A 25,104-nucleotide genomic window follows, 5' to 3' on the forward strand; every position below is an offset into this window, starting at 1 on the left:
CTGAATTCGTTTAACTTTAAAACGAGCCTTTTTCGAGCCGAGCTCGAGCCGTTCGCGAACTATTTAATTTCATTATGAACCGAGTTCGAGCTTAAGAATTAAAACTCGAATCGAACTCGAGCCAAACTCGAGCTTAGAAAAAACGAACTGAGCTCGAGCTCGAGCCTCTTATTGTTCGGCTCGGCTCGGTTCGATTACACCCCTAGAACTGAGCAGTAGAAACAAAGGGCACTAGTATCCACATACCTATGGACGTTGTAGGCCGTCTCAGGTCACATGAAGATCGGCTCTTGGAACATTCAATCCCTTAATAGAGGCCTCAACAAAGGCCTCAAATAAAAGGGGGTGGAGTCTCTGTTTCACAGTATGTGTATTGGAGACAAAACTACTGAATGAGGGCTATCAAAAGTTGAAGACACGTCAGTTCCAATAACTACAAGTGAAATAACAAGATAACCATGGGAGTAGGAGCGACTACTACTGATTTGGGATGACCAGAGGGTTGATTTGGAGGAGATGGAGTGGAATGAGCAATTTGTTCACTGTTAAATATGTTGCAAGATTTCTCGTAAACTTGTTGTGGTTACTGTTGGGTTGCAAGGGTGCAAACATAATCCCACATCTAAAGCACATGGAAAAGATCACGGGGTTAAAAGGATGGAAAGTATCTCCATTGGCATGAGGCCTTTTGGGGAGAGCCCAAGAACAAAACCATGAGAGCTTAGGCCCAAAGTGGACAATATCATGCCATTGTGGAGATGTGGACATTCTTTAAGACCCAACATGTGGTATCAGAGCGAGACCGCTCTTCACCGGACTAACCGCCGGATGAGCCATGATCCAGATCTAACCATGTGCTTTGAACCTTAAAAACAAAGGAAGTGGGTGTTCCCGTGTCTGAATCAAGAGGGTCAGACACCAGGTGAGAAGTCCTAGTAGGTCGGGTGGACCGAGGGTGTTACGCCCCGGGAGACGGCTTTCCGAGAAATTTCGGCAGCATCTCCCCTGTAACAATTGACTTTCCCTGAATACATACACATATATAAGGCCCACACGGCCAATCCATAACAGGCTATGGATTTATACAAGTAAAATAGAAATAAATGTGACCCACACGGCCACTCAACACATCCTACTATAGTATCACAACCACGCATGTATATCAAATCCGTCCAGGAATTCGGTAAACAACTCGAAATGGAAATCAAAAATATATCGAACAGCGGAAAACCAAGTACTGAAGGAAAAACACGTCCAAAAGTCTAACATGTCCAAATACACGTAAACTGTAAATGAAATAAATCAAAACATGGTTCGGGACTAGCAGTGCAGCTCTCCAGACGACATCAACCTGAAACAGATACAGGTAAACGGGATGAGTTCCAAAAGAAACTCAGCGGGTATCTAGCAGATATGTGTATAAAATGCTATCAACAGTAATAACATGCTGTACAGTCTACTGGAAGGTAAATAAGATAGAAAACTGAATAACAGTAGATCTGTACATACCAGAGTCCGGTAAACAATAGTAAGGTGAAAGGAAATCCCCAAACCAACACATAGGTATCCTGTGCATGCATGTCATCCAAGTGCATCAAACAAGTGCAACAATCACAAACAAATGCAATAGTGCAGTATGCACATGGTGCAATGCATGTCCTGGTCACCCCTGACGCCAGTCGGATCAGTCACCCCTCTAGTGGTGAGGTCGCGTGGGAAGCCAAAACCCGTCAGAGTACTCATCCACAGTGGTGAAGTCGTCGAGTGGGTAGGGCTGTGACCTCTGTGCACTCTGCCGTCACTGCTCCTGCGTGACCGAGTGGACAGGATGTCCTCAAGGTGTACACCTATCCTGGTACCCAAATCATAAGTGGGCGAGCAAGCTCTCATCTCCTGGTCACAATGACAGAGGAGGGATCCCTGTAATGCTACCACGCTATGAAACCACTATCCTGGGTGGCCTAGCGGAGCTCCTATCAGGGCAAGTATGCACCAACCTAAAGGTTCCACTAACCCATGAGTGGAGTGTGTGTGTAAATCATATACGAGTGACGGGCTCAAACTGTGCTACCACTATAATAGGAGCGACTCGACTAAAATAGGAGCAGGAGCCGATGATCACAAGACATGCAATTATACACACCCTTTGGTTGGTAGCCCGCATGTAACTGACGCCGGACTCAACAACAATGGAATCCCGCACGTCAGTATGCAATATATGCAAGCATGATGTATGACACTAGTCCATGCAGCATATATCCAACTACAAATCCATAAATATAGTCCATGCACCACCTATCCAACTACCAGTCCATGTCATATGCTCCAATAACCATAATGAGGTAAAGTCTCAGGTCTATCACAAACACCGATACAGAATAAAATAAACCAAGCTAAGACATGTGAACAGGTATCAGGTGGTATCAAACTCAATAAGTATCAGATAATCAAACATGGCAAGGTATCAGATGATCTCAGAAGGAGTAAATAACTGATAACCACAATATGAGTAAGTATCCAATACTATCAAATAGCACAATGACTGGTATAGAAAACAGATCATGGTATCAAGTAAGATAGATACAAACAGGATCATGAATTACTGATAGCATGCAATACACATATCAATAAAGACATATCTATAAAAGATAAGTCAAGGTACCCGCCTGCCAAGATAGATTGCGTGTAACGCAGTGAACCTCCAATAACTCTGCAACCGATCAAATCAACTAATCGATATCCTGTATCCAAGAATATTTACATCTAATCAGCCAAATAATACCACACATCGAATCCATATTCCTAAACAACTCACACCAATCACATATGTTCACCTTCCTTAAATCACTGAATCCAATAAGGTATCATTCTAATAAAGTATTTAACAGTACTATCATCTCCACTGATCTATCCATAAATCTACTGTTAATCCTTATCAATTCAACTAGAGCAACACAGGAACTCACCTCTTATCTGAATTCCTTTGCTCTCTTGCTTCGATCACAATCCAGGAAGTCCCTGTTCCAATTAAAATCCAAAAATCTGAGACAACATGAATCTATGCTCCAACCAAGCCCAAACCAACAACAGATTAGAACCACCTTACAGTAAAGAATCTTTACCTTAGATCCGAAGCCTTCGTCGTCACCACCAACCGATCGGCCAGATCCAATTGAAGCTTCTGATTCACGTTCTAAGAAGAATCAAAACAATTAAAGGAAGCAACACTCGAAGCCTAGCTCAAACCCCTTACCTATCTTCCTCTTCGTTTTGCTTGCCGCCGAGCTTAAACAAAAATCCCACCGCCGGCAAACCTCAATCCAAATACCAACTGTGAATCCAAGAAGAATAAAGGTCCAAGCTCAAAACCAATCAAAAATCCGGAATCGAACCAAAACTCTTACCGAATAGCCTCCTTCCTCTCCCTTCGTTTGCAGCCGAAACCAACAAATTCCACAATCCGAACCGCAGTTCCTTCCAAGTTCTGGAATCCAAGAAGAAGTCTAAATCTAAGCTCAAAGAACTCTAGATCTAAAGCATACGAACCAAACAATAACCTAAATCTCACTTACCGATTGTTTTCCCCTCAAATCCGCCGATCGCCTCTTCTTCTTCTTCGGATTTGCCGCCGCCGGATCACACCACCTCCGGCGAAATCGATCTCCAACAGAGCAAGATCCAGATCATTGGCTTCTCCTTTGCTCAAGCTTCGCGTTGGCTGCCCCTCCAGTCGGCGTCGTCGGCGAAGAGGTGAAGCGGCGCTCGCGATCGGGAGAAAGGAGAAAGAAGAGGATCGCGAGGTGGAGAAGCTACTGTAGATTCCTTATAGGGTGGGTTTTTGGTTAACGGGTAGGGTAGGATCCAATAACCCATTAACATTAAACCATTAACCCAACTGATCTGGTCGAGCCAGCCCAAATCAGCCGAACCCAAACCGAACTCAATCTGACCTGCACCGGTACTGTAGCAAACCGGGTTTGTTTTTGGTTCGCTTGGTTCAGGGGTCAAACGACCTCCGATTTGGTCCAAACAAGTTTCGTTTGATTCGTCTTCGCGAGACGAATCTTTTCGTATTTATTTTGAAATTTTTTTCGGTATCTTACAGAGGGGCAAAAAGTCCTAGTTGCGACTAGGTGAAAGTCCTAGTAGGTCGAGTGGACCGAGGGGCAAAAAAGTCCTAGTTGCGGCTAGGTGAAAAAGTCCTGGTGGGTCGAGGATTCAGGGGGAGCCTATGGTCCTTTGCTTGAGGGGGGGATTGTTGGGTTGCAAGGGTGCAAATATAGTCCCACATCTAAAGCACATGGAAAAGATCACGAGGTTAAAAGGATGGAAAGTATCTCCATTGACATGAGACCTTTTGGGGAGAGCCCAAGAACAAAACCATGAGAGCTTAGGCCCAAAGTGGACAATATCATGTCATTGTGGAGATGTGGACATTCTTTAAGACCCTACAGTTTGTCTATGACCAGTTTACTATGGTGGGGAGGAAGGCATTGTGGGAAAGATTTCAGCAGATTTCCACAGATATGGGGATGCCATGACTAGTCCTTGGGGATTTCAATTCTTATCGACTGAGGACAAGTGTGGAGGGTTACCGATCACTCATAGCAGATTTTCAAAATTTTGTAAGCCTTGTCGGAATGGAGGATCTATCGTATACAGGCTGCAGATATACATGGACAAATGGTAATATATGTAACAAGCTGGATCAAACACTTATTAATAGGGAATGGTTAGAAGCCGAGTCACAGAGTTTTGCGGAGTTCACACGTGCAGATTGTTTATCCGATCACTTAGCATGTTTGGTCTCCATCTCGGGTGGTGGAATTTGCATTAAGAAGCTATTCAAATTCTTTAATATGTGGGACCAACATGACTCGTTCTCACAACTAGTAGAGACAAAATGCGTAGAATACAAGCAACAATTAGAACAAAATAACAAACAATATGAGCTCACATATCTTAAAGACATTGAAATCGAATTTGAAGAGATTAAACGTCGAACATTATCAGCACATATTTGCCAGAGCTGTTGTTGCCTGAGCACGCCTAGAGGAGGCACAAGGTGATGGGCTATTGCGTGATCATATGACAGATTACAAGGAGTTGCAACAACTTACAGCTTGTCTAAATGTTGCAGAACATAGTTTTTCTCCTAACGTGCAAAAATTGGTTATTTCAAGCATGTGGATCGGAACTTCTTTTTCATTCACTGGTAAAGCGTAATAACAAGCATAATGAGATCATTATATAGGGATCTTTTGCGAAAAATAATAAATAAATGCATCGAAACAAAACCAATTCCTTTAGAGATCCATGCGAATGTAGTATACATGTTCGATCGAGTTGTCACCTTTGTTGCGTAAACGGAACAATCCCGACAACAATTTGATTTGGTAGATCTCAGCATGATCAAAATGGCTGCGCCTCTTCGGTCTCCACACGAACACGTCCGTTCGTCGCACAAATTTAGCCTTCGGAGAAGAACCACCTTCGTTGTGTTAGCAACTTGGATGGTTTTGCCAAGAGTAGAAGAAGAGGAGACTAGAAGTGATCATCCACCAAATGCATAGAATTGACCTTTTGTACTCATCTAATGAATACAAAAGGTCATCCAATGAATGCAAAAGGTCATCCAATAAATACCAATGAATATAAGGAGTCATCCAATGAATACAAAAGATTTTTGCCTTTTGCTCTCCTTTTCGTCAATACTCCATTAATCTCTATTAATGGACCTTAATCCTCTTTAGTGGTTGAATCTAATCCAATGAGTCTAATTTGGATTATATTTAATCTAATAATTCAATAGTTGGATTTATTTGAATTTAATTCAATAAGTCTAACTCAGATTAGATTTAATCCTATAATCTTAGGGTCCATCGTATTTTAGTCAAACTAAAATATACTTATCTCTAAATCAATATGTTCTTTTTGTATGACCCAATAGGTTCTCATAATGTTGACAATGTATCTAAAACAATATTTTAGATACATAAGCAATGAGTGACATCTAGTAATGCATCATTGTTGTCGAAGTGATGAGAATATCAAGATCTGACCTAACCTTTCTGTGTCTATTATCTTGTATAACTTGGTCCTTCTATCGTCAATATCTAGATTGATCCATGAGGCATAGACTGTGTCATCCCCTTATCAATCTTTGTGTTTCTTGATCTTTAAGTAGACTCACTTAACCAAATGAGCTCAATATCTCATATTGACTTATTTGAGCATGACTTTGCATTTTAGTAGTCCTACTTAATCAAAGGGTCCATTGATATTACTTCCGTCATATGGAAGGGATAGATCTCCTCTATATCACTCACATCCCTTTGCATAATTTATTGCATACCCAGTGATCGACTTTATAGTCCATCTTGTTACATGTGATGTTTATTGACATTAAAGTACACAACTCATTATGTAAGGAACCGTATTGACTTCAGGTCTAAAGACTGTTTATACTAATGGTCATTATGAGAATGTTTATGACACTCATATAACGATCCATTAAACATTCTCATAGCGCGTCAATTCAGTATATATTATCTAATTTATACCCATGTGTCAATTTGATATCTTATATCCATGGCTTGTGAGATTAAGTCATTAGTTGATCTACATGCTAGTCTCAACGTATTAATATTGCCCTTGTATATTAAAGTTTGACTAAGAATAGTTAAAAGTAGTGTTCTATATATATGTCTACTGCCTCGCATTATCAATTCAACCAATTAATATACTGTAAACTAGAACCTATTACCCTAGGACATTATTATATTTATTCATTTGACATAGATCTGAAGTAAATATAATAACCATAAATTTTGCCTTTTATTAATGAAATATGATACAAAAGTTTCCTTATCAATCATCTCATAATTGGCTCTAGGGTTAACACTAACACATTACAGTGGAAAAGCCAGATGGTAGTCTTACAGAATCATTTGAGGAGGTGGTAAAGGTTTTCACGAGTCACTTCTATCACTAGCTTTGGGAGATTGTAGGTCATACATCGGATTTTCCTCACTCTTGCATGACATTCGGTTAGCATCTCCATATGGACCGACATGATGTTTTGAAGCGACTCCCTGTAGTAGAGAAGATAAAGCAGACGCTATTTGATATTGGAGATTAGAGGGCTGTAGGCTTGGATAGGTATAGCTTAAAGTTCTTCAAGCATTCTTGGGATATTGTTGGGTTGGATTTCATTGCTACAATTATGAGATTTTTCACCCGTGGGAGATTATTACGGACATAGAATCACACCTTGATTACGCTTATCCCGAGATCAGCTCATGCTAGCAAGATGATAAATTATAGACCGATCTCCTGTTGTACGATATTTTACAAGATCATCTCTAAGTTATTAGCTTCAAGATTATCTAAGGTAGTAGGAGGGATATTTCATCAATCTCAAGTAGTTTTTGTATAGGGACGTCTCAGTACAAATAATATTCATCTGGCACAGGAGCTCTTTCGGAGGTATCACAGGCCCTTAGATGCATTATAAAGGTTGACTTTTAGAAGGCCTTTGACTCAGTTCATTGAGAGTTTCTGCGTGAGGCACTTATTGTTCTTCAATTTCCTACAAAGTTTATATCTTGGATAATGGAGTGTGTGACCACTTCTTCATTCTCTCTGGCCATTAATGGATGGTCTTTTGGATTCTTTAGAAGGGCCAAAGAGCTACGATAGGGAGACCTTTTCTCTCCTTACTTATTCAGTATTCGTGTGGAGTTCCTTGAGCAACAGATATAGTAGCACACGTACAGAACAAATTTCAAATTCCACCCTCGGTTTGGTCATCTTAGATTGGCACACTTGGCGTATGCAAATGACTTCTTATTATTATTCAGTTGAGGGATGAGGTATCAGTAGGAGTTTTATCTTCTTATTTGCATATGCTTGGGGCGACCACATTTCTTCAGGTTAATCATCAGAAGTCAAATAATTATCTAGCTGGAGTAGATGAATCGACAAGGTTGCGACTTTTTTCTCTTATAAGTTTCCAGGAGGGGACTATGCCCTTTTGATATTTGGGGATACCACTTGCCGCTAAGCGTTTACGGGTTTCGGACTACAACCCACTCTTTGATTCCTTAGTACGACGGATTAACTGTTGGCTGAAGAAGACACTTTCATATGCGGGAAAGATACATCTCATCACTTTGGTACTTCAGGGAGTGGAGTGCTTTTGGATCTGTATATTACCTATTTCTCTTGGAATTATTGATCGCATTTACAATATCTATAGGTTTAAGTTTGGGTATTATCTCAACAAGATTGTTTAACACACGAGGCAGGTTCAAAAGAATCTTATTTGTGGCACATGGCTAGCTTGGACAATATCTTTTAACTTTAATTTTGATGTTGATTTCAATATCAATGTGAAGCCTGCAACAAACTTCTCTATGGGTTTTGATTTTTGCTCTTCCTTATTTTTCTTGATGTTACTTTATCACTTCTCCCTTCGTATCTTGTTTCGTCTTATGTGTCACTGTTATAGTGACATCCAATTGCTTTGGAGTTCAAAATTGATCTTGATGACAAGGTTTAAAATCTCATACTGAGCTAAAGTTTTAGTGGTCAACTGAAATGAATAGTTTCAGTGTTGTATTGGAGTGGAGATGCATGGTGTCAGTGTATAATTGACCCTAACTTGATTGGTAAGGTAATAATTAATTTAAAATACCTAGTGAAATGATAAATCATCTTTTTATGTTTTTGAATTCGAATTGTATCATATCATCTATTTTAGGATGATTATTATTTAGCCATATTGTGACAAACTGATTTTGATGCTTATTTAATTTACAAACTTATTTAAACTTTGATTTTTAAATTACAAAGTGTGCTAATTACTAAGAAGATTTTGAAGACTCCCTGTTTGCAAATTGATTGTTATGTGAGAGCTATAGAGAGATATTTCTACCTCTAGAGAAGTTACATTGGAAAGGGTGACTGAAAGAAAAATCCAAGATTAATTCATCAAGAATTAGCATAAGAAAGAAGCTACGATTATTCTTGATTTGGGTACAGAAGTACGTGATAAGAAAATTGACTTCTTGAGGATAAAAGCAAAGATGAGGATTGCCTCCAATTTCTCACCCATTAAAAAGGCTGCCTAAGAAAAAATAATGAAGAAACTATGCTCCATAAATACAGTTGATATTTATGCTTGGAAACAATGACCTAACAAAGATGCTTGCAATTTGCTTGGTGTTAAGTCCCTTTGGATTTGGGGAGAATAATGCAGTTTGAAATTTTAGGAATCTGAATTTTTACTAGTCTACTTAATTTTTAATAGTCACTCCAAATTTTCAAAAGTTTGTCTTGATTTTGAAGACAGGCATTTTTTTATAAATGACTTGGTCTTATTCTGAGTTTTATAAAGGAGTTAGGATTGCATGTGATTGATATCTTTCAATCTATTTTTTTCCTTCTCTTTATAAGTTTTGACAGTTTTTGGTTGCTTGGTTCTACATCAATTTTGTATTAGTCTGGTGCGTTATCAATTTGGTTTTGAGTGTTTTCTAGCCTGGTCTACATCATTTTGTTTTAATGGTGCTTTATCAATTTGTTTTTTTTTTTTGATATTTCCTGCTATATCAAGCCTTTGGCTTGCTACTTTGTGAAACTTGAAGAGACGGATCAAATCGAGGTTTACCTTTCTATGAAAGGAAGAAATTTTAGAGAGGACTCCAAACTAGCCGTGTCTTTCTTGCATAGTTATTAGGGAATGTAATGAACTATTTAAAAGCAAATTTTGAAGAAACTCGACTTGGGCCCTGAATATCAAAATGTGCTATCGACAATAGTGCAGAAGCAAAATGTGTATTTAGAGATGCTTAAGAAATCAAGATTGATCATGTTTACCTAATTGGCAATACACATTCTAAACTCTAAAGATTAAGCAAATTGACAACAATCTTTTGTAGATTTTGTAAGTCAGAATGACGAAGCCTCAAGCAATTATGGATTTAGAGTGGATGAGGATTAGTCAAAGAGTAACAAGAGTAGATGAACATGTAACACCAGACCTTGAGACTCATGCCATATACCAATTATTCCCATCCTCAAATATTGAATATAGATTAAATTAGAAGAAAAGGTTGTGGAACAATTTAGTGACTAGTGAGTTTGCTTATGTATAGTAAATTAAAATAAAATTTACGTATATAGAAGACAAGAAATTGACAACTATCAAGTAGGAAACCTTACCAGCATTCTTCATATATAAGAGTGACGAGTTTGATGAAATGCTTGTTGATATTAGAGAAAAGTGAGGTGTTACTAGACTGATTCCTAGAGATTGCTAAATCTAGAATCCAAGTGTTCAATCTAGTAGTTTGTGTTGTGCACACAATAAAACTCCATGAACCAATGATATCATAGACTGGCATAGTACACCCCCAATATGTCTACTACCTAAGAGTGTTGGTACTATTCAATTTGTACTTGGGTGGTAGATCTGGCTGTCAGAGGCTTATGAATTCCATCATGGAGAGTTCAGTTAGATGTGTCCCATCTTGCTATGCCTAGGTGACGCCATTGCTCATCGATTGGTCTGTGTATAGACTGTAGAGAGACCGAGCTTGGATGATCGAAGAGGGCCAACATGGATGAAATCAAGAGGAAGTGCTCACGGTTTGAAGTTGTTGCATGAATAGATGTTGCAGGAGTGGAAAAACCTATCATTAGCCAATCTCTTGATTTCTTCTAAATGGGGTGACTATAACTAGCAATCTGCGCATTGGGAGGAACACCATGGGGTTTGCAAACAGGGAGGAGTAGCATTGTTCAGGGTACTAGGAGAATTCACTGCAGCTCGTTGAAGTGATAAATTGGATCGTGCTCATCAATATGAAATGAGATTGAGAACCATGGTTGGATGACTTTGGAAGTCTTGTAAGGGCCATCTTTTGGTAGTGAACTTGAAAAGAAATGTTGAATTAAAATAGACTTGCTTAGCATTTTAGGATTTTGGTAATTGACTACCCAATCAAAGTTAATGTGTATGGATTTGAGTTTGAATCATGCTACTGTTAGTAATTTGTATCTCAATTTTACACGTTAACATGTGCTGTGCTTGATCTCACACATAATGGTGAGTTTTACAAATTTAGATGTATGAGTTGGATTATTTCCTATCAGCTTGTTAGTTTAGCATATTGGTCACTAATCAAACTTAGTTATTTCCTCTCAAATATGAGTCTGAGACTAATAATTTGTTGCATTACTTCTTAACAAATATTCTAATATAATGGGATAATTTTGTAGACAGATATCTCCTATTGATTTGTTACCTTTTATCAATTATGATGGTTTTTGTGAACAGCTAGTGCTAGCTCATGTTCTTGATTTATTGGTTGATTCCTTTTATTTCTTTCATGCCTTATTACAGATTCGATCATTGGGATTGTTACGGTCCAGATTTGAATCACTACCGAAGAGGTTTAATTCCCAGCTAATTCCAGCCGACAATTTGGATGGGAACAAAAAAAGGGGGCTAAAAGCTTCTCTATCTCGTCGATTTGGTCAGGTCTAACTAAGTTCCAGAGGTTTATATATCAAATCCCAATTTTTAATTCATTTCTTGTTCACAAGGAATGCCTTTTTGTTTTAGATGGCTGATGACAACAAGGAGGATACAAAAGATGATAAAGTGATTCGAGCAAGGTTTGCTCAGATATGGAACACAATCATCACCAGCTTTCGAAAGGAGGATCTTATAAGCAATAGGTACCTTTAATATTTATTGTGTGTATTTTGTTTTTTATTGTGTTTTGTTGTATAACTTTATGCATTATGGTGAAGTTCATCATGAGATGCTTTGTCGAGATACAATTAGATCTAGGAAGTTCTTTGATTAGGCATGATTATACTTCATGTAGGTGTCACACCTGATTATTGACCAAAAATTAGTCACAGTACAATAATCCTACTGCCCTGTTTGTCTAGGGAATTTCAGTGTTTTTTTTAGCCTGAAACCAAAAGTTATATTTTAAAAGATACGAAGGGATGGTAATTTCCAAAAAACAGAAAATAAAAATAATAGAGATTTGTTAAATTAACTACATAAAGTTAGTGATTGCAACAAAAAAATTTTGCACAAGAGTTTGAGCTTTGATGGTTGCATGATGCAAGAGTTTGAACTTTCTTTCTATCCAACTGACTCGCCAACATATGCTCCAGCTGAACAAGTGTACAAGTGTAGTAGGTGATGATGCTGTTGTGGAGCAAGCCAAACATGGTAGTATAACAGATAAGCATAACTAGCCCACCCCTTGTTGACTTGTTGAACATTATGGCAGCCAAGAAGCAAATGGCCATTCCATGGTTTTTTGCAGATTAGAAAACCAATATCTTTGCATAGTAGACCCTAGACATTCAAGTGATTGATCCACACGAAAGGGAAGATTTGTGAAGTGTTGAGCTGCATGGTCTAAACTTACCATTTTAATAAATTATAGAAACTTGATACTCCAAGATGGTGCAATTTTGGTTAAAACTGCTCCAAGATGGAGTGCAGTGGGGATTTCGGATATCAAATGATGGTGCTATTGATAATTATTGAAGGAAGGACGCTCTTTCAATGACATGGATAATTAGGGGCATCCTTCTCATTTTCTGGCACTAAAATGTCTTCTTTTTGGAGAAAATCAAATATGTCCTCCGTCTTTAATTTGAAGCAGTTTGGAGCCATGAAGGAGTGTTAACCAAAATTGCTTAATTGGCCCAATCATTTTATTTTCTAAAAAATATATTCTGCTATATCTTAACTTTCGCATAGAAAAAATATAATTTGCATAATCTATAGATCCAAATCATAAAATAATACAAAAATTTCCTTTTTGAAGTTGAGAAATTCAAATTTGACCATAATTTTTTATTTTGAAACATTTTGGTTATCAATTTTAACCAAAAGTACTTGATGGACCCATATAGCACATTCTGACTAAAAAAGTGTAGAGATTGATTTTGATCTCAGGAATTCGATGTCACCCTTATTTTAAAAAAAATCAAAGAAAGACAATGTAAGTTTCATATGAAAAATATAATTTTCATGGTTCTTCATGAGTTAAAAATCACAGAATAAGATCGCATCTGAACTTCTCGCACTCCCACATAGATAATAGTTGGTTTTATTTCATAATTTGGACAAGTTTTAGACCAAGAAATTTTGAGCAAAACTGTTTGATGGACAAAAATATTTTGGAATACAAAACTAAGGCCAAATTTGACCTCATGCTCTTAGGAATCCATATCCTGCCTTATTTTTTATTTAAAGTTGATTAATATGCTAACTAATTTTTAAAATATATTTAATAAAGGTTAAAACTAAAGTGTGCGCTCTATGGGAAAAACTAAAACCTAATTATGCCCTTTGACTTCTTAGCAATGATTCTTGATCATGTATTTTTATTGGAGCAAATATTTGGTTCTTTTAAATAATAGAAAAATCATTAGGACAATTATGCTTTATGCTTTTGATGGAGAAGAAAGGTTCACCACCAACAACACTTTGCCAAAATTTTCACCTTTCCTACTTCTCACAAATTTATCTGAGCAAAAAAATTTCAATCGAAGTTGTCTGCACTCTGCAGGGAAATGGATTTGTTGCTTGTTCCATACAACGCTGACATTGTTGACGTACCACAGTGGCCTCCTTTCTTACTTGCTAGCAAGGTAAATTTGCCTCATTTCTTGGATTTTTACGTTAATTTGCTAGTTACATGGGCATGTTTTATTTTCTAGATTCCGGTAGCAGTGCACATGGCAAAGGATACCAAGGCAAATGCTAGTGAACTTCATAAGAGGCTCCGAGATGATCCATATATGAACTGGGCTGTTCGTGAGTGTTATTTATCTTGTAGGAACATTATTAGCAGTTTAATTGAAGGTGGCCCTGAAAAGAAGTAAGATATCATCTTTTTCATAATTTCTTACAATTCATTCAAATTTTAGATTTTGGCAACTTCAAGGCTGGATTAACTTTCTTGTCTTCCTGTACATTAAGAGCAATGATACACTACATGAACATGTAGCATGAAAACAGAAAACACAACATGACACACTTCATGCAGTGGGTCCCATATCCATACAGTGGGTCTCACATCCATGCATGTAGTGTGTCATGTTGAGTTTTCATGCTTCATGTTCATGTAGTGTATCATTTTTCGTACATTAATTAGCTTACAAACTGTTTTTCTTGTAGCCTTATAGACAAGATCTTTGATGAGGTTGATATACATATCAATAGTGGAAAACTCATAGAAGATTTCAAAATGAAAGAAGCTCTTCCAAATTTGTATAATCACTTTGTCAAGTTGATTGACTATCTGGTATTAATTTATTTTCTTCTCATCTCATTTTTCTAAATTTCTATTACTGACCAAGGTTGTCCTGTTGTAATTTTTTTTGTAGATGGATAACAAAGAAGAGGATCGTCCAAACGTTGTCCGTTGTTTCCAAGACATGCTTGAAGTAGTGACTAAGGACATTGACATAATGGAGGAACCACTCTCCAGGTACTTCAGAAAATGCATGGTTTTATGTGGTTGATATTCTTCCTTGCTAAGTGCATTGTTTGCAAAGCCTCTTGCTCCGACTACATTAACATTTTTTGATACTGTCCTATCACAGATTCACAGGTGAATTATGTTCTTGTTAATAAGAACCCCTAACGTTCTAGGACTATCTGAGTTGGTCCAGGCCTAAACATTATGCTATTGGTATTTATATTTTAATCATTGACTGGTAAGATTTGGAGACATGACTTGCTACTCTGTTTAAGTATCATAATAATTGTAGACCACTTCTCTTTTAAGCTTGTTGATGCAAAAACAAGTCTGAGGAGGAGAAACTCAAGTGGGGGAAAAGGTGATAAGTTGGAAATAGGAGAAGGAGAATATAGAGAGAGAGAGCACATATATCTAAATTAAAAATAATTTGATTAATTCATCATAAAGCCTACGACCTATGCTTATATAACAATCTATATTGACAAGATTGTTATGATTGGTGATGACTTTACTGGTGTCAAGAGGCTGAAAGCATATCTACTAGCATTTTCATACAAAGGATCTAGTAACTTTTCTTAACCATAGAGTTTGCCTATTCAGGGATATATATATATATATATATATATATATATATATATATATATATACAGGTCTGATATCCTGCCCGACGCCCCCGCGCGACCCCGCTGCGCGATCAGCCGACCTTTCGCCGTTCATCGTCGCCGTCCGATCACCGCCGGCCGCCATCCCGTGTTAGAATATTTAGGGTTAAATATAGAATAATTCGTTTTTGAATAAGTCCTTATGCTTGTATATAAATAGGGACTTAACCCTTGTAATAAAAGATCTATGATATTATTGTTTACATGGTATCAGAGCGAAAGGGTTTAGGTTTATCCGCCTAACCCTAATTCTTTCTCCTCTCTCTCCGCCGCCGCCGAATCCCGCGTCTCTTCCCTGATGACTGATCGCGAACCCTTCCCTGATCGCGCGAACCAGAGGCTCAACCTGCGATCCCTTCCCTGATCGCGACGTCCACCGCAGCGATCGACTCTTCCAGCGCGATCGGCGTGCATCTTCCCTGAAGGCGACGCGGCCCGGCTTCGTCAGCAACGTCTTCCAGCGCCGAGACATCTTCCAGCGCCGCGTTCTCCTTCGATCCAGAAGCACCGAAGGAGCGCCCGTGGCCCGGCTTCGTCGGCGACGTCCTCCAACGCCGCGTGAAGGAGCGCCGTCTCTTCCAGCGTCGCGTCGCCGCCTCTTCCAGCGCCGCATCGCCGCCTCTTCCAGCGCCGCGTCGCCGTCTCTTCCAGCGCCGCATCGCCGTCTGTTCCAGCGCCGCGTTGAAGCAAGCGCCGTCTCTGGGATTAGGGCTTCCTCCGTGGAGCAGTAAAGTCTTCTGCAGGTTATCCGGTTCTCCTCCTGTGATCCAGGTTTTCCTCCTTGATCCAGGTTTTCGAACCAGCGGTCCAGAAGCCGGATCCTCCTTGATACAAAGCTTTCAGTGGAAATAACGAAAACAAGGCTGTAGGAAAATCTGTCCTCCCAGCATAATTCAAAATCTTCACGGTTCCTCCTGTCTTACTGAAGAAGACAGCGCTCCTAGCCGTGTCGCTGCTGTCCTCCACTATTCTTGCCCGTGTTAACGGTGGTGACGCAACACGATTTTCTCTTCATGGCTACCTCTAGCACTTCAAAGTCGGATATATCAATTTTTACCAATCACATCACTGCACCGCTCTCTTCCGAGCTATTGGATGGTAAGAATTATTCCTCTTGGAGCTCCCACATTGAACTTTGGCTTGTTGGACAGGGTTATGAGACGCATCTCACCCAAGTCGAAGAAGATATTCAAGCTGCTGAACGTCCTCTATGGAAAAAGGTTGATGCTCAATTATGTTGTATTATCCGAGCCACCATCCATCCATCTCTTAGGGATGTCTTCCGCACTCACAAAACCTGCAAAGCTGTTTGGGCACAGGCTCAACAACTCTTTACAAACACTTCTCGGCGACTCTATCAAGTTTGTGAAGATCTCATGACTATTCTCAGTGCCCATCAGATTAAGGATTCTATGTCAACTTATCTGGGTTCGGTCTCTCGCCTTCTGTGTGACTTCAATGAATTGCTCCCACCTGCGGCCACTCCTATTGAAGAGCTTGAAAATCGGAAGAAATTTTTTATGTCTTTAGCTCTATTTGGTCTGCCTACAGAATATTCTCATGTTCGTGATCAAATCCTGGGCAACCCCACAGAAGCTACCATGGACAGTACCTGGGCGACTCTCCTTCGTGTCCCTGCCAAAGTCTTGACAGTACCTCCTGCCACTCCTATTGACTCATCGGCTTTGGTATCTCGGAACAACAGACCTCCACCTCGTAAGGGTGGCAAGGGACGTCCTTGGTGTGATCATTGCCACCGACCAGGACACACAATTGATAAATGTTGGAGTCTACATGGTCGACCACCTCGTACTGCACAGATCGTCCAGAGTTCTGTTGCTCCTTCAGCTTCCACTTCACAGTTGCCACCAGATCCGACCCCACCGCCCTCCTATGACGCCTTTCTGAAATGGTATGAGGATCGAAAGACTTCTGATTCCCCTGCTACCGTTGCACTCACTGGTAATTCCTTTGCTGGTATATCTCACTCTTCGAGTCCTTGGATTCTTGATTCCGGGGCCACCGATCATATCACTGGTAATAAATCTCTTTTTTCTTCTCTCTCTACTTCTGGCTATTTACCTTTTGTCACCATGGCAAATGGTTCTCAAACTCAGTCTCAGGGTATTGGTATTGTTCATCCTTCTCGGTCACTTTCTATCCATAATGTTCTTTATGTTCCTGGTGCTCCTTTTAATTTATTGTCGATTAGTCAGCTTACTCGGTCTCTTGATTGTGTCATCTCATTTACTAAATCTTCTGTTTCCTTACAGGACCGGAGTACGGGGAGGATGATTGGCTTCGGATGTGAGTCTCATGGCCTATATCGACTTCAACAGTCCTCTCTTATTGGTTCGGCGACGGCATCTCCTCTTCTTATTCATGCTCAATTGGGACATCCTAGTCTTGATAAGTTAAAACAATTGCATCCTGGTCTTTCTCACTTAGAATCTCTGTCTTGTGAGTCATGTCAATTAGGAAAGCATGTTCGTAGTTCGTTTTCTCCTCGCATTGTGAGTCGGGCTACGTCCCCTTTTGCTTTGGTCCATTCCGATGTTTGGGGTCCAAGTCGTGTTTCCTCTACATTGGGGTCACGGTATTTTGTTACCTTTATTGACGATTTTTCTCGTTGTACTTGGTTATATCTAATGAAGGATCGCTCAGAGTTGTTTTCTCTTTTTCAATCATTTTTCTTTGAAATTAAAACTCAATTTGGTATTTCTCTTCGAACCTTGCAGAGTGATAATGCACGTGAGTATCTCTCTACTTCATTTCAGACATTCTTAGCATCTCATGGTGTGTTGCATCGGACGTCTTGTCCTCATACCCCTCAACAGAATGGAGTGGCCGAACGCAAGAATCGCCATCTCCTTGAGACCACCCGGACTCTTCTTCTCCATTCTCATGTTCCTCTTCAGTTTTGGGGTGACGCTGTGCTTACTGCGTGCTATCTCATCAATCGTATGCCTTCCTCCACTCTACAAGGTCAAATCCCTCATCATGTTCTTTATCCTCATCAGTCTCTTCATTCTTTACCACCTAAAGTCTTTGGTTCTACATGTTTTGCTCATGCTCTCGATCCTGGCATTGACAAACTCTCTCCCCGGTCTCATAAATGTGTCTTCCTTGGGTACCCCCGGTCTCAGAAAGGGTACAAGTGTTATTCTCCTACTCTCCGTCGGTACTTCATCTCTGCTGATGTTACGTTCTTTGATTCGGTTCCATTTTTTGGGCCAAATGGATCTCCGTCCGAATTGTCTCCTTCTACGCCTGCACCAGTGGCTATCTTTTATCCTCCGGAGGAGTCTTTTTCACCTCCGGAGACATCTCCTCCATTACAGGTTTATCAGCGTCGTCCTCGTCTTGCTTTACCGCCGCCCACCACTGACACTGCCATGGACACATCTTTGGAGCCCAGTCTTTCGCCTCGTCCTCCGGTCCCATCTCCTGAGTCTGATATTCCCATTGCTCTTCGGAAAGGTATGCGTTCCACTCGTAATCCCTCTCCTCATTATGTTTCTTTGAGTTATCATCGTATTTCTCCTTCCTATTTTTCTTGTCTTTCCTCTTTGTCGTCTATTTCTCTTCCGAAGAATGCAGGTGATGCCTTTGCCCATCCAGGATGGAAACAGGCAATGCTCGATGAAATGTGTGCCTTGCAGAGCAGTGGGACTTGGGATCTCGTTCCTCTACCATCAGGGAAGTCAGTTGTCGGTTGTCGATGGGTGTATACGGTGAAGGTTGGTCCAGATGGAAAGGTTGATCGGCTTAAAGCTCGCCTTGTTGCAAAAGGCTATACTCAGATCTTCGGATTGGATTATGGGGATACTTTTTCTCCTGTTGCCAAGATGTCTTCTGTACGTCTATTCCTGTCCATTGCTGCGATTCGTCATTGGTCTCTTTATCAGTTGGACATCAAAAATGCTTTCTTACATGGTGACCTGCTCGAGGAAGTCTACATGGAGCAACCTCCGTGTTTTGTTGCTCAGGGGGAGTCTTCTGGTCTTGTATGTCGCCTACGAAAATCTTTATATGGCCTCAAGCAGTCTCCTAGAGCATGGTTTGGTAGATTTAGCACTGTCATTCAACAATTTGGCATGACTCGGAGTGAGGCTGACCATTCTGTCTTTTATCGTCACTCATCGACTGGTTGCATCTACTTAATAGTTTATGTTGATGATATTGTTATCACAGGTAGTGATAATCTCGGAATTTCACAGGTGAAACAACATCTTTTCAAACATTTCCAGACAAAAGATCTCGGCAAACTCAAATATTTTTTGGGAATAGAAGTGGCACAGTCCAAAGATGGGATTATCATATCTCAAAGGAAATATGCAATGGATATTCTAGAAGAAACAGGTATGTTAAACTCAAAGACAGTCGACACCCCTATGGATCCTAATGTCAAGCTCATGCCAAATCAGGGGGAGCCTCTTTCAGATCCTGAACGATACAGGCGATTAGTAGGGAAACTAAGCTACCTTACTGTTACTCGTCCAGATATCTCGTTTGCAGTAAGTGTAGTAAGTCAGTTTCTCAACTCTCCATGCAAGGAACATTGGGATGCTGTGACACGTATTATTCGATATATCAGAGGCGCTCCAGGAAAGGGTCTGTTGTACGGAGACAAAGGACATACTCGAGTCGTAGGTTATTCTGATGCAGATTGGGCAGGATCTCCCATTGATAGGAAATCTACTTCTGGTTTCTGTATATTTGTCGGAGATAATCTTATTTCTTGGAAAAGCAAAAAGCAGAATGTTGTGGCAAGATCCAGTGCAGAGGCAGAATATCGAGCTATGGCCATAGCCAGTCAAGAGCTTATATGACTCAAACAATTGCTTCAAGAGCTAAGATTTGGAGAGGTTACACAAATGTCACTTATATGTGACAATCAAGCGGCCATGCATATCGCCTCGAATCCAGTTTTTCATGAGAGGACAAAGCATATTGAAGTCGACTGTCACTTTGTCAGGGAGAAAGTCATATCTGGTGAAATATCTACTAGTTTTGTTAATTCACATGATCAGCTAGCAGATATATTCACCAAGTCACTGAGAGGTCCTCGAATTGACTACATATGTAACAAGCTGGGTACATATGATTTATATTCTCCAGCTTGAGGGGGAGTGTTAGAATATTTAGGGTTAAATATAGAATAATTCGTTTTTGAATAAGTCCTTATGCTTGTATATAAATAGGGGCTTAACCCTTGTAATAAATCAGATCTATGATATTATTGTTTACATGAGCGCGGGCGATGCCGCGAAGTTCGAGGGTGAATCATCCGCCGCGCTAGAACAAGTTACTTTCGATGGCGCTCGGCAGTTCTGGTGGATTGAGCATCATTGATGAGTCTTTTGTCCCTTTATTCTGAACAGGACGATTAGGGTTTTCATCTTGATCAGTGGGCGAATGCCTTATCGGACTCTCCTCGGGTGCCACGAATCGTCGTTGTCGTCGTTCCTGCAATAGTTTTCTAGCCTTTTCATTGTTCTAGCTACCTACACAGTTCTGGAGTGTGCCTGCTTCCTCTGATCTGGTCTTCTCTTCCTCTGATCTGATCTGAGCGCGTGAAAGAAAATCCTGGTCGTTGTGCGACATGAGTTCTCAGCGCGCTGGGTCGTCTTCCGAAGCGTGATTCCTCTGTGAAGATGGTGGCCCATGCAGGTTTGGTTTCATCAGCTTTGATCTATCGAAACAACAACAGACCTCCACCTCGTAAGGGTGGCAAAGGACGCCCTTGGTGTGATCATTGCCATTGACTTGGACACACAATTGATAAATGTTGGAGTCTACATGGTCGACCTCTCTGTGCTGCGCAGATCGTCCAGAGTTCTGTTGCTCCTTCAGCTTCCACTTCACAGTTGCCGCCAAATTTGACTCCACTGTCTTCCTATGACGACTTTCTGAAATAGTATGAGGATCGAAAGGCTGCTGATTCCCTTGTTGCCGTTGCACTCACTGGTAATTTCTTTACTGGCATATCTCACTCTTCGAGTCCTTGGGTTCTTGATTCCAGGGCCACCGATCATATTACTGGTAATAGTTCTCGTTTTTCTTCTCTATCTACTTCTGGTTATTTACCCTTTGTCATCATGGCAAATGGTTCTCAAATTCAATCCCAGGATGTTGGTGTTGTTCATCCTTCTCTGTCTCTTTCTATTAATAATGTTCTTTATGTTCCCAGTGCTCCCTTTAATTTATTATCAATCAGTCAGCTTACTCGGTCTCTTGATTATGTCATCTCGTTTACTAAATCTTCTATGTCCTTATAGGACCGTAGTACGGAGAGGATAATTGGCTTCAGATATGAGTCTCATAGCCTATATCTGCTTCAACAGTCCTCTCTTGTTGGTTCGGCGGCGGCATCTCCCCTTCTTATTCATGCTCAGTTGGAACATCCTGGTCTTGATTAGTTGAAACAATTACATCCTGGTCTTTCTCACTTAGAGTCTTTGTCTTGTGAATCATGTCAATTAGGAAAGCATGTTCGTAGTTCTTTTTCTCCTCGCACTGTGAGTCGGGCTACGTTACCTTTTGCTTTGGTTTATTCCGATATTTGGGGTCCGAGTCGTGTTTCTTCTACATTAGGGTCATGATATTTTGTCATCTTTATAGATGATTTTTCCCGTTGCACTTGGTTATATCTGATGAAGGATCGTTCGGAGTTGTTTTCTCTTTTTCAATTTTTTTCTATGAAATTAAAACTCAATTTGGTATTTCTCTTTTAACCTTGCAGAGTGATAATGCACGTGAGTATCTATCTACTCCGTTTCAGACCTTGATGACATTTCTTGTTCTTATACCCTTCAACAGAATGGAGTTGCCGAACACAAGAATCGTCATCTTCTTGAGACCACCCGGACTCTTCTCCATTCTCATGTTCCTCTTCAGTTTTGGAGTGTTGCTGTATTTACTGCGTGTTATCTCATCAATCGCATGCCTTCCTCTACTTTACAAGGTCAAATACTTCATCATGTTCTTTATCCTCATCAGTCTCTTCATCCTTTACCACCTAAGGTCTTTAATTCTATATGTTTTACTCATGCTCTCGATCCTGACATTGACAAACTCTCTTTCCGGTCTCATAAATGTGTCTTCCTTGGGTACCTATGGTCTTAAAAAGGGTACAAGTGTTTTTTCCCTACTCTCTGTCGGTACTTCATCTCTGCTGATGTTATGTTCTTTAATTCGGTTCCATTTTTTGGGCCTAATGGATCTCCGTCTGAGTTTTCTCCTTCTACGCCTGCACCAATGACTATCTTTTATCCTCCGGAGGAGTCTCTATCAGCTCCGGAGACATCTTCTCCTTTGTAGGTTTATTAGCGTCGTCCTCGTCCTGCTTTGCCGCCGCCCATCACTGACGCTGCCATGGACTCATCTTTGGAGTCGAGTCTTTCACCTCGTCCTCCGGTTCCATCTTCTGAGTTTGATATTCACATTGCATTTCGGAAAGGTATGTATTCCACTCGTAATCCTTCTCCTCATTATGTTTCTTTAAGTTATCATTGTATTTCTCCTTCCTATTTTTTTTGTCTTTCCTCCTTGTTGTCTGTTTCTCTTCCGAAGACTGCAGGTGATGCCTTTGTCCATCTAGGATGGAAATAGGCTATGCTCGATGAAATATTTGTTTTACAGAGCAGTGGGACTTGGGATCTTATTCCTCTACCATCAGGGAAGTCAGTTGTTGGTTGTCGATCGGTATATACAGTGAAAGTTGGTCCAGATGGAAAGGTTGCCCGGCTTAAGGCTCGCCTTGTTGCTAAAGGCTATACTCAGATCTTTGGATTGGATTATGGGGATATTTTTTTCTCCTATTGCCAAGATGTCCTCCATGCGCATATTCCTGTCCATTGCTACGATTTAACATAGGCCTCTTTATCAGTTGGACATTAAAAATGCTTTCTTACAAGATGACCTGCTCGAGGAAGTCTACATCGAGCAGCCTCCGTATTTTGATGCTCAGGAGGAGTCTTCTGGTCTTGTATGTCGTCTGCGAAAATTTTTATATGACCTCAAACAGTCTTCCAGAGCATGGTTCAGTAAATTTAGTACTATAATTCAACAGTTTGGCATGACTCGGAGTGAGACTAACTATTCTGTCTTTTATCGTCACTCATCTACTGGTTGCATCTATTTAGTTGTTTATGTTGATGATATTATTATCACAGGTAGTAATCATCTCAGAATTTCACAGGTGAAACATCTTTTCAAACATTTTCAAACAAAAGATCTTGGCAAACTCAAATATTTTTTTAGGGATAAAAGTAGCACAGTTCAAAGATGGGATTATCATATCGCAAAGGAAGTATGCAATGAATATTCTAGAAGAAACAAGCATGTTAAACTCAAAGACAGTTGACACCCCCATGGATCCCAATGTTAAGCTCATGCCAAATCAGGGGGAGATTCTTCCAGATCCTGAACAATACAGGCGATTAGTAGGGAGACTAAGCTACCTTATTGTTACTCGTCCGGATATCTCATTTGCAGTAAGTGTAGTAAGTCAGTTTCTCAACTCTCCATTCAAGGGACATTGGGATGCTGTGATTCGCATTATCCGATATATCAGAGGCGCTCTAGGAAAGGGTCTTTTGTACGAAGACAAAGGACATACTCGAGTCGTAGGGTATTCTGATACAGATTGCGCAGGATCTCTCATTGATAGGAAATCTACTTCTGGGTTTTGTATATTTGTCGGAGATAACTTTGTTTCTTGGAAAAGTAAAAAAGTAGAATGTTGTGGCAAGATCCAGTACAGAGGCAGAATATGGAGCTATGATCATAGCCAGTTAAGAGCTTATATGACTCAAACAGTTGTTTCAAAAGTTAAGATTTGGAGAGGTTACACAAATGTCACTTATATATGACAACCAAGCCACCATGCATATCGTTTCGAATCCAGTTTTTCATGAGAGGACAATGCATATTGAAGTCGACTGTCACTTTGTCAGAGAGAGTCATATCTGGTGAAATATCTACTAGTTTTGTTAACTTACATGATCAACTAGCAGATATATTCATTAAGTTATTGAGAGGTCCTCGAATTTACTACATATGTAACAAGCTGAGTACATATGATTTATATTCTCTAGTTTGAGAGGGAGTGTTAGAATATTTAAGGATATTCCTATATAAAAATATATTTTTTTATATAGAATAAGTCTCCTAGAATAGGTCCCTATATTGATGTATAAATAGGGTCTTGTTGCTTGTAATAAAATAAGATCTTTCTTATATTATTTTACAGTTACAAAATCATAGATGTGATTTGTAGTGAGTGCGAACAATCAACAATCAATTTCTTGAGGCTTCATCATATGGAGGCAACTTTGAGAATTATGAAAAATGCTCTTGTAAATATATTTTGTATTTGGATTGAGGTTGTCTTCAAATTGCAGGATGAACTAATGTCGACTCTTCTATGGATGAAAGAGTTGCATCAAGCTATTGCATTCCATCCTTTTGGAAGATAATCTTTATTTTGTTGTAAGAAACACACTAGATTAAGTGTAAATAGCTATGCATGAGCTTATTTGGGTTAAATAGGTAATGATGGAGTTATGATATTTATAGTTTTAAATAACAGTGTAGGGGATCCCGTAGGATGCAAAGTAAGGGTATTCTTTCTTCTAGTGAATAAGTTGCCCCATTTAGGCAGCTGGTTTAAAAAGTTTAAATGGACTAGCTAAGAGGTCTATATGGCCTAGAAGGTGGTCTAAACAAATTTATATAAAAAGGGTAGTTTATTTTACATTTAGATAGTTTTTTGCGAGGTCCAAAATCTTAAATTATGCTGGAATTTTAGTCTTAGATTGGAATGGTACTATTTTGGGATTGTGTTGATGTTCGGTGTATAGTGTCAATAGCAAATTTGAGGTGGCACATAGCTACATATGAAATGA

The 25,104-nt window shown here is 39.8% G+C and overlaps 1 protein-coding gene and 1 long non-coding RNA gene across 2 annotated transcripts in view; one reads left to right on the forward strand and one right to left on the reverse strand.

Moving 5' to 3' along the window:
- The window catches only part of LOC141841697 (callose synthase 3-like), an 80,119-nt gene that overhangs the window by 35,758 nt on the left and 19,257 nt on the right, over window positions 1-25,104 (forward strand). The window contains exons 22-27 of the mRNA XM_074729882.1: window positions 11,411-11,548; window positions 11,633-11,748; window positions 13,614-13,695; window positions 13,765-13,925; window positions 14,225-14,351; window positions 14,434-14,537. Coding sequence (XP_074585983.1) covers window positions 11,411-11,548; window positions 11,633-11,748; window positions 13,614-13,695; window positions 13,765-13,925; window positions 14,225-14,351; window positions 14,434-14,537 — 728 coding nt within the window. The remainder of the gene's footprint in view (window positions 1-11,410; window positions 11,549-11,632; window positions 11,749-13,613; window positions 13,696-13,764; window positions 13,926-14,224; window positions 14,352-14,433; window positions 14,538-25,104) is intronic.
- Window positions 2,966-3,765, reverse strand: LOC141841722 (uncharacterized). The gene is made up of 5 exons (XR_012602824.1): window positions 3,573-3,765; window positions 3,405-3,484; window positions 3,254-3,331; window positions 3,123-3,181; window positions 2,966-3,018 (listed from the first exon to the last, which is right to left on the reverse strand). It is a non-coding gene; the product is annotated as an uncharacterized LOC141841722 (long non-coding RNA).

This window comes from Curcuma longa, chromosome 1 (genome assembly GCF_044706935.1).
Source record: "Curcuma longa cultivar G26 ecotype Majalengka, Jawa Barat chromosome 1, ITB_CL_G26_1.1, whole genome shotgun sequence".
Lineage (NCBI taxonomy): Eukaryota > Viridiplantae > Streptophyta > Magnoliopsida > Zingiberales > Zingiberaceae > Curcuma > Curcuma longa.